A 13,498-nucleotide genomic window follows, 5' to 3' on the forward strand; every position below is an offset into this window, starting at 1 on the left:
CCAGGACTTCTCTGGATGAGCGGGGCGGGCAAGAGAGCGCATGGAGCTGGGGGCGGGAGGTCGGGGCAGCGAACAAGGAGGAGAAGGAGGAGGCGGAGGCCGAGGGGGAGGGAAGGGAGGAGGAAGAGGAGGAGGAGTCCCTCGTGGCCACCCCGAGGGGAGGGCGACCGTAGAGACTTGGTCAGGAGGCGCCGGCAGAGCCGGGCCGCTGGGACTGTGCACCCAGGGGCGCCGACCGTCGGGCGCGCGCTCCCCGCAGACCCTCGCGGAAGGAGCAGGGGGCGGCGCGCGTGCGCGGGCCGGCAGGCGGCGCGCGAGGGGGCGGAGCGGGGAGGCGCGCGGCGACCCCGGCGGGCTACAGCCTGCGGCGCGCGCGGCGCGCGCGCGCGCGCGCGGGGCGGGGGCGCGCGGAGGGGGGGCTGCCCCGGGGCGGCCCCCCCAGGTCGGGGCGCGGCGGGCGGCGGTGGCGGGCGCGCGTCCCGTCCAGGTCCCGAGTAACCGCCGCCGCCGCCGCCAAAGCTCGCCAACATGGCGGACCTGGAGGCCGTGCTGGCCGATGTCAGTTACCTGATGGCCATGGAGAAGAGCAAGGCTACCCCGGCCGCCCGCGCAAGCAAGAGAATCGTCCTGCCGGAGCCCAGGTACCAGGCCCCGGCCGGCACCGGCCCCAAGCCGCCGCCCCCTCCTGCCGCCAGCGACTGCCTGCTTCCTGGAGGGTCGGGCACTGAGCCTCCGCTGCCCCGGGGCGGGTGACACAGCGGAGCAGGGGATGCGGGGCCGGCCTCGTTGTTCCAGTCTCTGAAATGGGGCATCGGAGGGCCGGTGGGGACACTCCGGGAGAGAGCGCTCCAAAATGCCCGGCGCGGCGCCCTGCGCGCAGCGAGCGCCCCAGCGAGGGGCTGGTTATGACTTTGCTGGACCAGCTCTATCCCTCTCGCCCCCTCCCGCCCAGCCCTGTCCTGCTCTGTCCCATACCCGTGGTTCTTCCTGTTGCATTGGTGTCGTCCCCGTTGGTTCCTTTCCTGACACTCCTTTGCGCTCCATCCTGGTCGCTTCTTCTTCCCGGGCTCTGCGGTCCCCCTTTCCAACTCCATCTCTAAGCTCCCTCTGGGCCGCTTACCTGGGGACTGCAGGCTTGTTGCTTATTGTCCGAGGTAAACTGCTGTTTTCAGTGCTTGCTCTTCTTGTAGTCACTAAGTCTAGTCGCCTTCTTAGGCTTCTCTTCTATTTTGTGCCCAGGCAGGATTTTGACCCACTCAATATTCTTTTTGATGCGAAGTGTGTCACCTGAGCTGCTTTCCTCAACTTGTAGATCTACTGGTGGCACTTCATTAAAAAATTGAAACAGGAGTCACTTAAAAAGGCACTTGAACGGGTGATTCCAGACAGGAATTTGTTGTTAAATTATCAAAGGAGGGCCCGATTGAATTGGCGAGGGGCTCGGTGAGGTCCATACCAAGTTGCAGTTTTCTCTCAAATGATTTATTATTAAGGAACTAGTAACATTTTTTTGCTGGTTCGTATCATCAGCACTTCCCCAGAAAAAATAGTTCGTCAGGTTAATAGTGAGTTTTAAATAGTGTATCAAGGCTTCAGTGATGGATTTTTTTATTTTTCCTCTAGCTCCTTTTTCCTAATTAACACCATCATGAGTTGTACAGCTAATGCGATTCCTTGATGCTAAATAGCTTTTGGAATTGATGCTCAAAAGAGGCATTTTCTTTATGGTGAATTTGAAACCATGCAATTCTGTAAAATATTGGAATCTAAACCAAAGTTACTGTCCATTTGAAATCATCAGTCCTTCAAGCGTTAGGCGCCCAAGATTGCTTAAATGTTACCTAATGCCAAGTGATCATCATCTGATTTTTTTACAAGTCCATCTGTGAGCCCTATGATACAGAGAATACCAGTCCCCTTGTTATTTGTTGTGAAAAGCTAAATTGTGCAAATGAAGACTTGCTTGCTGGATATTTTTGGCCTCCTTTTCCTCCTTAGCCCAGGCCTCTTGTTGGCTTTGCAGGGTGTGCTATTCTTTGATAGGCAATGCCAAGTAGTGAAAATCAGGGAAAAGTGCAAACCTGTCTGCGATGTCGTGAGTTTAACACCCCTATTCCAGAGTGTAGCAGATCTGAAGCTAATTGAAAATATCAGTGCTGCTTAAAATTTCTGGCAAGTGGGAAACTTATTTAGAGAACAAGAACTCCTATATCAAACCTAAATTTCACCGAAAAAACTACATTTCTATAAATGTGGTAGAAAAAGGCTTAATTCCTTTTTCTCTTGCCTTTCCTAGTGTCCCTCCACCACCCAAAGGCAGGGAGTCCTAAATATATGGGGTTTCTATATATACAATTGATAAATCTCAACTCATGGGCAGTTATGTTTTTTGGGGGGTAGAATATAATATTACTAAAATTAGGAACTTCTGTTCAGTTTTCTTTTCTTTTTTTCTTGGTATTTGGAACTTAATGTGACTTCTGCTTTTTTAGTGTCCCTCTTAAGAACTTACTTATGCGCTTAGGGTGTTCACTTCCTTGTATGAATGTCTTTGTTTTTCAGTGGTATTCTTTGGTAATGCTTTCTTTTAAGGCAGAGTAAGTGACAGCCAGCATATTTCTCATGACATTTTAAAATTGAGAAATACCAACCAGAGAGTAATTTTAGGAAACAGCCCTTCAGTAATTGTTATTCCGTTGCTCTTTTTAAAATAGACTCTCGAATTGGGCCATTGGAACCTCCCCCTGAGATTCTAATTTGTTTTCTACTTATCTTAGTGGCTTTGGCTTTAGTTTTGTAATGTAGCTATTTACATAGTAACAGTCACTCCTTGTGCAGTGTTAGGATTCTGTCACATTGAGATTATCAGGTAAAACATCTTGTAAAATTCTGTCTACCACGGGATGGCAGTTAGTAGCCTACCTATTTGATTCGGAGGTTGGGGGTTGGGGAGTTTCTAGATCCTGTAAGAAAGTTAACTGTGTGTTAAAATGCCCCAGCCTGATGACTTAAATGGCTGGTATGACTTCACACTTTTGTTAAAAGGAATACGGGTCAAATGTTTTCTGATAAGAGTTTCTATTTCAGCTTCATTATATAGCAAGCCATGTGACCACCAGTTTTTGGTATTCTTGAAAGAGATGTTCAGATTTGTATTTTTAGTATCTGAATGAGAAGCATACATTTTAATTTGCCTTTGGTCTATCACTAGTGATTTTTTTATTTCCAGCAAATTATTTGCAGTCACTATTCTTTGTGCTTCCTTATTTTAGTTACTTTGCCTTTTCCACAGTTTTAAACAGAAGAGCATCAGAACGAAATATCTAGCTAATTTAAATGAAACACTGGGTTTGCAGCTTCCTGCTATTACAGGAGAGTCTCAGAAAATGGAACATTCTGCCCAGGGGAGATTTTGCTTCTCTGAGATGGCAAGACGCAAACATTTTGTTATGTTGACACATTATTCAATTAACCAATGAGTGCAAATCCTGGAAAAGCTGACTCTTTGTCCAAATGGTATAGCTGCTTTAGTTTACTGAAATGTTGGGCTAATGTAGCTGATAATGGGCCCTATTGGGAGTAGTAGACTGTGACCCACAGACTCCCTGCGCAGGCCCAGTTAAAACAGGAGCATTTAGATGTGCAGGCCAGTTGTTTTATGTCACGTTGGAAAAGAAATACTTTTACTTAAGTAAGGTCTAATTCATAAGCTAAGGCCCACGAAAGGTCAACATCTTAAGCCCTGGAATGATTCAGACGACTTTTACTGTAGGCTGTGTTACTCTGTTACTCTTTTTTTAAAAACAGAATGAAATTCAGATGACTTGAAATCACACATAGTTGAAAGAAGTTGAGTAACGTGAACTTCATCTTTCCCCTGGAGTCTCATTTCTGTTTACTGGACATTGCGAATGTTGGATCACCTATTGCAAAGCTTGTCCTTTCAAAGTATTCATACAATATGATAGGAAGGTCTGAAACAACATTTTAAAGATTCTTTATAATTTTCTAGGAGGACTGACAGTCCTTAAAGGACATTTATGATACCGTTTATGACATTAATTCAGTACATAGTTCTGTAGAGCCATTTCTATGAGCCAGGCACGGAATACTATGACAAACCTAGCCACAGCCCCTTCCTTCATGGAGCTTATAGACTAGTGTGAAATGCACAGAGTCGAGCCAAGAAGGATGTTTGCTTTAAAGTGTAATTGCTTGAAGATTTTATTTAACCACAAACAAATAGCGTATAGATGACTTTTATTATTCTATATGCATAGAATATAGAATAACAACAAAGAATGAATATAGAATATAGGATAATGCATAGAACACATGATGTTTGGTAAGTGTTTTACAATAATTTGTGATTACCTTTGAAGAACTATCTAAACATAGTCTACATAGTGATATGGTGGTTTGCATCTTTCTGTTTGTGTAGCCACTGCAAGTGGCCCAGTTTTCTTCTTTAGTGGACATGGAATTTATTTAGTAATTTTCTAACTCCAATCAGTAAGTGGTTGGTGGATAACGTGAAATATTCCTCTCTGTTTAGGCTGTAGAGTTTTCTGTGTCTTCATTCTCCTGTACTTATAGCCTAATTTTTAACTGAAAAGTCCATGTTTGAAGCACAAATAGCCTTTAGAAAGAAAGTATTTCTTATTATTGATAGGAGCAGTTCTCTGAGTAAGACAGCAGTAGTGTTCTTGCTTCTTTTTCATTAAGGTACAAATTCAAAACATAATTGGTTCTGACCTTTCAGTTATTACTTCATTCTTGGTCCAAGTTAACTTGTGCCAGTGACTTGAAGATGCAAGGAGTGCGTGTAGTTGTCAATTCTTAGAAATGAATGTTCCGGTGAAATCTGTTTTGGACCTAGAATCTGCCAAAGCCGAGCATCGTGAAATGCTTCGAATCGAGAGCCTCATAGATCTCTCTGAGGTACAAGCAGTTCCAGCTTTTACACGCGATGTGTTCTTAGAGACAGCCTCTTAAAAGTGTTTCCCCAGTACACTGAGTTGGACTTTGCCAAACATCTGTTTGGACAAGGATGGAAACTATCAGACGAAGGTGTCAAGGCTAGAGGAAGGGAAGCGCAGGTCTTTTTCCGTCAGTGGCTGGCCAGCAGAGTAGTGAAATGCAAAATAGTATTAAATAGCTAGCAGGACGCCTGGCCTCCCTAGGGTCCCTGGAGCCCTGGCAAGCGAAAGAGAAGTTTAACCTCCATGATGTAATAATGTAATAACTACCTTTAATTGAGAGCTCATCTTCTGTCAGGCAGTTGACATAATTAGTTCATTTGTCCCCATAATAGTTCCACCAGGTGAGTTGCATTAGCTCCATTTACCAGAAGGAGCAGACACTCAGGGAAGGTAAGGAGCTCAGCCCAGTTGACACCTGACAGTGGCGGAGGCAGGAATGACGCCCAGGTTTTGCCCAGCTCGGGGCCTTTCCCAGCCCAGGCAGGGTCTTGCTGGGCTGCCTCACCAAAAATGAATACCAAACTCCCTCGCGTCTTATTTTGCAAGGAATGGATGAAACTGCGAGACTTTTTATTTAGGGGAAAAAATCCTTTTTCATACTCTCCCGATCGGCTGCTCGTCCTCAGAGACTGATAGAGAACACCTATTCCTCTCGGACCTGCGGAAACGGTAATTATGATTAAGCGAATAAGCAGCTTGTTCCTTATTTCCCATGAGCTTGAGGGTTAAATGCCTATTCTGTTTAACACAAACCATGCAATCTTGCTGGTGTTCGTGAGAAATTGTGTAATACACCATCTCACCCCCCAGCCTCAAAACAGGATTTCTACTGTCTTTTTGTTTAGAAAAGGGGCCACCTGAGCTGCCCCCTCTCCTTTTTATTTAAAAAAGGAGTAGCCTGAGCTGTCCCCTCCTCTGAATTTTTCATTTCTGGGAAAAGAGTAAAAGGGAAAAACAGTATTTTTGGCTTTATTTGCAATAAAAATCACTTTCTCATTCAAATAATCTTCCTTTGTTAATACAGTCACATATCTGCAGACCACTGTAGGTGACAATGTAGGCTGTCTGCATGGCTATCATTGTCTCTTCTTATTCTCTGGACATTGGCAGTGGGGAAATGGAAATGATTAATTTGGCAACTTTTACTCTATTATTGCAGAATCATTTGTATGGTAAGTAATTTGCATGCGAATGGGACTGGCTATCCCGGCCCCCCTCTACTTCTCCTATTTCTTACTTTTTTATTCTTCCCTTCCTATTTTTATCATTGATTAGAAGTTACAACCCCTGGGCCCTTTTTGATTGCTCTCTGGGTCTAAAATGCAGAATAAGTAATAATGTGGCACTTCATATCCTGTAAATGTTTCTTCTAATTTTGGAAGCCATCTTTTGGGTCCTCTCTGCTTCCACTGGAGCATACGCATATTTGAATACTTTCTATGTAGGACACGATATAAAGAGCCCATTGCAAATGCAGTGAAAATATTTTTGCAAAATATTTTGTAAACTATTTTGTGATTGGTCGTTGGTAAAAGTCAGCTTGATCCAGCCTTGGACCTGTACTGTCGTTTACCACCATTTCCTTCTCCTACAGTCTCAGGAGCAGGAAAAAATGCTCATATGAAAATAGCCAGCCCAGACCTCCATCCTTAGTGCACCAGAAGGCCACTGTCATTGCTGGGCCCCTCGTTTTCCTGTGCCATCCCTACTACCTGCCAAACTGTCGTGTGAGAGAAGGTTCTAGATCAGGAACCAGACGTAAGGATCTGATTCCACTGGGAACTTGCTGTGGGACCTCTGCAAGTCACTTAAGTTTGCTGTATTTAGTTTCTCCATCTGTAAAATACAATATCTATTTCTTTCCGATTGTAAAATGTCCCAATAAAAATCTGCCTTGTGAGCCTTTTCTGTCTCTGCAATACATTTGTAAATAATAGGAAAAATTAAAAATTACCCATATTGAATTTCAGACATGGATAACTGAAGAAAAAAGATGGGAAGGAATATTAAAAGAAATGATTAAAAACGTTTATACTGTAGGGTTATTGTTGAGATTATGTATAGTGTAAGATACAAGTACACCTTTAAAAAAGTACAACGTAATAGCAAATATTAAGGCAGTCTTGCAAGGAGACCCTGATGCCATGTGCTCTGAGAGAGGAAGGAGTGGGTTTGGGAGGCAGGACTTCTAAAAAGCTGGATGATTGGCTGGAACAGAGAAGAGCAATTGTGGAGCCTTAGACTCATAAGTAGGTTAATTGCCCAGATTTCTTAGTTTTCCTCCTCTAGCTGCTTATTGTGGTACTGTGTGTCTAGAACCTTCTACGTATGATACCTCATGCACAGTTTTTTTTTTTTAAATTATACTTTAAGTTCTAGGGTACATGTGCACAACGTGCAGGTTTGTTACATATGTATACATGTGCCATGTTGGTGTGCTGCACCCATTAACTCGTCATTTACATTAGGTATATCTCCTAATGTTATCCATCCCCTCTCCCCCCACCCCACAACAGGCCCCAGTGTGTGATGTTCCCCACCCTGTGTCCAAGTGTTCTCATTGTTCAGTTCTCACCTATGAGTGAGAACATGTGGTGTTTGGTTTTCTGTCCTTGTGATAGTTTGCTCAGCTTGATGGTTTCCAGCTTCATCCATGTCCCTACAGAGGACATGAACTCATCCTTTTTTATGGCTGCATAGTATTCCACGGCATATATGTGCCACATTTTCTTAATCCAGTCTATCATTGATGGACATTTGGGTTGGTTCCAAGTCTTTACTATTGTAAATAGTGCCGCAATAAACATACGTGTACATGTGTCTTTATAGTAGCATGATTTATAATTCTTTGGATATATACCCAGTAATGGGATAGCTGGGTCAAATGGTATTTCTAGTTCTAGATCCTTGAGGAATCGCCACACTGTCTTCCACAATGGTTGAACTAGTTTACAGTCCCACCAACAGCGTAAAAGTGTTCCTACTTCTCCACATCCTTTCCAGCACCTGTTTCCTGACTTTTTAATGATTGCTATTCTAACTGGTGTGAGATGGTATCTCATTGCACTCATGCTTGTTTGCTTGCTTGCTTTCCTCCCTTTCTTTTTTCCTTTCTTTCTTTCATCTGTCCATCTATCCATCCCGTAGGCTCCGGGATGGTGCTATCAGTGTGTAAGGGTTGCAAGCGTGCTAATTAAATAGGTATAACCAGGCAATTAGCAGGGTTGACTCATTCTTTAGAGGTCTTTGTTTCAGAAAAATGAACCAAAAATCATGATCTAAAAGCAGCTGGCTGCATTGTATTGTGCATAAAGTGATTCATTCCAGTCTTTCTTAGACATTAACAGATTGCATGTTAATAAAATAGGATTGTAGTATCTCATGTTTGAAAAGATCTTGGGAGATGTCCAATCTAGTTATGCTTTTTGATGGGTGACTTCCCTCTCTAATATCTAGCCACAGGCATCTTTGATGAGCATCTTTGGAAACTGTTGTATCAGAAAGCTCTCTTGTAATACCTTCTGTGCACTGATCTCTTATTATCCCTTTGTGGTTGTGAGAAACAAGTTTAGTTCCTCTCAAATGTGACAGATCATCAAGTATTTGAAGGCAGCTCCTCTAGCTCAAGATGCCTTTTATAGGAAGCTGTCCCCAGTTCCTTTAGTTGTTCCTCATAATGCACACTGCTGTGTGTAATCTATGCTCATTAGTCTGAACATTACTGAGCCGAGTAAGAATATCAAAATTTATGAAGACCAAAAAGAGATCTGTAAAATTATCATAATTAATTTAGTAATGACAAAGCTAGTAATAAATTCTATTTCAAGTGTGTGTTTGAGTCCCTCTGAAGTTCCATTTTAGGATTTGGTTCCTTGAATGATTTAAAATTCATTATACCAGTTTGCTTAGGGGATGAATATTTTCATTAGTCAGAGTTTGGAAGCCAGGTGTGGGTTACATGTGTATTATGACAATAGCTGCCATTGCTGACTACTAAGTAGGTACTAGTCCCTGGTGTTCTTAGATAATTATGGACTAAAATATTTCAGGAAGAAAGTGAGCTTTAAATATACAGAAAAAAGTCATAGGATATTAGGGGGTATGTTTCATATAGTCAAAAACATAAAATCACTGTAATCCCAGCACTTTGGGAGGCCAAGGCAGTTGGATCACCTGAGGTCTGGAGTTCGAGATCAGCCTGGCCAACTTGGTGAAACTCCGTCTCTACTAAAAATACAAAAATTAGCCGGGCATGGTGGCAGGCACCCATAATCCTAGCTACTCGGGAGGCTGAGGCAGAAGAATTGCTTGAACCCAGGAGGTGGAGGTTGCAGTGAGCCAAGATCGTGCTATAGTACTCTAGCCCGGGTGGCAAGAGCAAAACTCCGTCACAAACAAACAAACAAACAAATAAAAAAACCAGCCAAAACAACAGCAACAAAAACCCCATAAAATCCCATTGGCTAGGGAAGACAGCAAACTTCTTTTTTTTTTTTTTTTTTTTGAGACGGAGTTTCGCTGTGTCGCCCAGGCTGGAGTGCAGTGGCGCGATCTCTGCTCACTGCAAGCTCCGCCTCCCGGGTTCCCGCCATTCTCCCGCCTCAGCCTCCGAGTAGCTGGGACTACAGGCGCCCCGCCACCTCGCCCGGCTAGTTTTTTGTATTTTTAGTAGAGACGGGGTTTCACCGTGTTAGCCAGGAGGGTCTCGATCTCCTGACCTCGTGATCCGCCCGCCTCGGCCTCCCAAAGTGCTGGGATTACAGGCTTGAGCCACCGCGCCCGGCCAGCAAACTTCTTCAATGTCAGCAATAAAACTTTCTTGAATAATGTGCTGTTAGTATTCGTGCATTGTATTATTAAGTCAGTCAATTGATCTTTATTATCTTGTTTAGATACTAATATGTCTGGTTATATTTTCAGGTGTATTTCTTCGAAATTTTTCGTATCTTTATTGCCTTTGATAAAAGTTTAAATTAAAAATGAAGCCAGGTGTGGTGGCTCATGCCTGTAATCCCAACACTTTGGGAGGACAAGGCAGGAGGATCGTTTGAGCTCAGGAGTTCAAGGCCAGCCTGGGCAACATGGCGAAACCCTGTCTCTGCCAAAAATACAGGAAATTAGTCAGATGTAGTTGTGCGGGCCTATGGTCCCAGCTCCAGCTACTCAGGAAGCTGAGATGGGAGGATTGCTTGAGCCCAGCAGGCACAGATTGCAGTGAGCTGAAATCATGTCACTGCACTCCAGCCTGACAGAGTGAGGTCTCATCTCAAAACACACACACAAAAAAACAAAGAAAACCAAAAACTAAAAGTTGCATGGAATGGCATTTACACAGCTGTTAAATATTGCAGACACTCATTTTCCTTTGTGAATGTCGTAAGACCATGATGGTATTTTGGAAACATCTTTTAAAAAAATATGAGGTATTTGGTGGTGGTGGTGGGGTCTATCTTCTATTTAAAATGGAACGAATCCTCATGGCTAAGTAAGATCAAGGGACTTTAATATACATCTTTAACCTGGTCCTACCTTTTTCAAGTGAATTTTCTTTGTCTTTTTTTATATTATGACACCGTAACTGGGAAAAGAATCATGCAATAAATATCGTCATCACCAGGAAGTCTAGAATAGCGTGTAAAATTTCTGTTCTGTCTTTTTTGTTCCATTTTGGACCTGCTTCTTTCTGTTTTGTTTCCAGTGGCAATGGAGAAAAGCTTGTTTTTTATGCAAAAACATCCCAATAGTATAGAAGGAAAAAATTGCACAATAGCAGTTTCTAAGCAATGAATGAGAGGACACGTATGTTGGTGACTTTGTTGTTCCTTGTCATCCCCCCTCCAATAAAATAAAACCGAGAGTGTTTTTGGAAAGGGATTTATTAGGGGTTCATCATTTAGTTGACTGGCTTATTAAATTCCACATGGAAAACTAGCTTGACTCTCCACATTTCTGTCCTAATTTAAGCAAAGTGACCTGCTTGATGCTGGATTGATGTTTCAAATTATTGTAAAAATTCAGGCTCCTCTGTAAGAAAAGTTTATTTGGATGGAAACTCCTTCGTGTGAGATGATCGTTGTAGGTGAAGCATTGTGGCCTATGGTTATGACTAGCTGGAGTGGCATAGGTGACGGTGGAGCAGATAGAAAAAGCAGGGCACGTTTGAAGTGCTCAGTGGTGCTAGCCTTTTATAACCCTCTTTCCCTTACTTTCAGGAAACTTATGCTCTAGAACTAGGGTTTGACTTGAGTCAGTATTGAAATGATCTTAGTGAGAGGCCAACTTGCTGGACTTCTCATGTAGATCTGTAGTTATATAGGTTAGCTGATTAAACCCAGTGACAGTAGATGGTCATTTATTTTGTGTTTATTACAGTAGATGGTCATTTATTTAGAGTTTAAGAAAACCCCACTAATATTTGTAGATAGTGTTTTATAGTTTTATATATATTAACTTTTTTTTACTTTTTACAATTGTGCTTGGTAGTAGGTAGAATTTTTTTGTTTGTTTGTTTTTGGGAGATGGAGTCTCGCTCTGTCGCCCAGGCTGGAGTGCAGTGGTGCGATCTCGGCTCACTGCAAGCTCTGCCTCCCAGGTTCATGCCATTCTCTTGCCTCAGCCTCCCAAGTAGCTGGGACTACAGGTGCCCGTCACCATGCCCAGCTAATTTTTTTTTTGTATTTTTAGTAGAGACAGGGGTTTCACTGTGTTAGCCAGGATGGTCTCGATCTCCTGACCTCATGATCCGCCCGCCTCGGCCTCCCAGGTAGTAGGCAGAAATTTTAAAAAGGAAAAAAAATTACTCCAGCTTCATCCATGTGGAGACATTGAGAGGTACATTTTATGTATTTGAGGACAATTGGTTTTCTCCTTAGATACTAGTATCTTGACTGTGGTGCAGGGAGTAGCTTTCAGCCTTCCAGACTCAGAAACTAGATTTTATTATATCACTGTACTAAGCATCTGTCTCTTATTGTGAAACTCACATAATCAGCCAAGTCTGCCTGACTAAATTATTCTCTTCCTATAGGCCTCTGGTTCTTATTTTAAGATTAAAGACCCTTTTGAGAATCCTACTAAGTGAGAGCCTCCCCCTCCCAAAAGTGCGCTAACTCACTTACACAGTAGATTTACCTGAAAAGCTACACTATAGCTAGAATGTCCAGTTTGCTACATTGCATTGAACACTGGCTCCTGTAGGAGCCTCCGTGCCCAGCATCTGTGTGGCTGGAGCTCTCTCTCGTGGGTCGCCCTTGTGGGAAGCAAAATGACCACGTGGATGAGTCAGATGGTTACTTGGGACCGAGTCGCCCTCCACAGGGGTGGCTTATGCTGGATGTCCAGTACTTGAAATCCCTGACTATGGGTGGCCCCGGGACAAGTCATCTTTCCGTATTTTCATGTTTCCTGTTGTAGCTGGTGGGCACACCTCCGCTGGATTTGAGAATATAGTTCATGAAACCACTGCCAAAGCTGCCCAGACCAGAAACCTTTGGCATTTCTCGGCCCTTTGTGTTATGTATTGATTTAAAGTTTTTATTCTCAGAGAACAAGCTTTTTTCTTTATTTAGAAATTCTTGGAAATGGCTCCGTAATAGTCGTCATCTTATTTTAGAAGAAGGAAATTCAGGTTCAGGGAGAAGCTAATTGCTCAAGGTCTCGTTGATAACAAATGGCACAGTTGAGCTTCAAACCCAGGTTTTCTGATTCCAAATTCAGCATATTTTCAGAAAAGGCTTCAGACTGTCTTTTTCCTGGTGAATCTTATTTTATGAGGAGTGGGGGCTCATGGATTTGAGTAGAGGAGCACTGTCAATTTCAGACATTAGTAACACAGTTTGAAAATGCATTGTCGCCGGGCGCGGTGGCTCAAGCCTGTAATCCCAGCACTTTGGGAGGCCGAGACGGGCGGATCACAAGGTCAGGAGATCGAGACCACCCTGGCAATACGGTGAAACCCCGTCTCTACTAAAAGAATACAAAAAACTAGCCGGGCGACGAGGCGGGCGCCTGTAGTCCCAGCTACTTGGGAGGCGGAGGCAGGAGAATGGCGTAAACCCGGGAGGGGGAGCTTGCAGTGAGCTGAGATCCGGCCACTGCACTCCAGCCTGGGCGACAGAGCCAGACTCCGTCTCAAAAAAAAAAAAAAAAAAAAAAAAGAAAATGCATTGTCTTCATTCAGTAGAGATTATCAACTGCAGGGGTCTGAGGAAGTGCTCCAGTAGCATAATTTCACTGACCATGTTAACTTAATAATAAATACATTAATAATTCTCTAGAAGAAAAGATGCCGTAGATTCCATGTTCAGTAATAAGATTGTTATTAATAATGATGGCAGTGTTATAACTTGAGAAAACCTCTATGTCATGAGTTCTTAATATTTTCTTACCCCAAACATCTTTTTGTGATTTTAGGTGCATTCTTAATTAAAATTCATCTCCATTCCTGCCAGTGGGTAAATGAGTATCCCTGACTCGAACACATTTGTCAGTTACTCTAGATACATAAAGGATTTTTT

The 13,498-nt window shown here is 43.2% G+C and overlaps 1 protein-coding gene and 1 long non-coding RNA gene across 4 annotated transcripts in view; both read left to right on the top strand.

The window, feature by feature from the left end:
* Positions 1-354: 354 nt before the first annotated feature.
* GRK3 (G protein-coupled receptor kinase 3) overlaps positions 355-13,498 on the top strand; it is a 173,596-nt gene continuing 160,452 nt past the window's right edge. The window contains exon 1 of one of the 3 annotated variants that reach the window (XM_033233051.1): positions 355-641. In XM_033233051.1, the coding sequence (XP_033088942.1) occupies positions 529-641 (113 nt within the window). In that variant the 5' untranslated portion in view covers positions 355-528. Of the gene's footprint in view, positions 642-5,308; positions 5,652-13,498 lie in introns of those variants that run through there. The other 2 variants (XM_033233053.1, XM_033233052.1) reach the window with 2 other exon arrangements.
* LOC117096108 lies at positions 4,011-12,827 on the top strand. Its single transcript, XR_004442352.1, has 3 exons — positions 4,011-4,747; positions 11,324-11,461; positions 11,746-12,827. It is a non-coding gene; the product is annotated as an uncharacterized LOC117096108 (long non-coding RNA).

The sequence above is a fragment of the Trachypithecus francoisi genome, unplaced genomic scaffold (genome assembly GCF_009764315.1).
Source record: "Trachypithecus francoisi isolate TF-2019V2 unplaced genomic scaffold, Tfra_2.0 Lachesis_group14, whole genome shotgun sequence".
NCBI lineage: Eukaryota > Metazoa > Chordata > Mammalia > Primates > Cercopithecidae > Trachypithecus > Trachypithecus francoisi.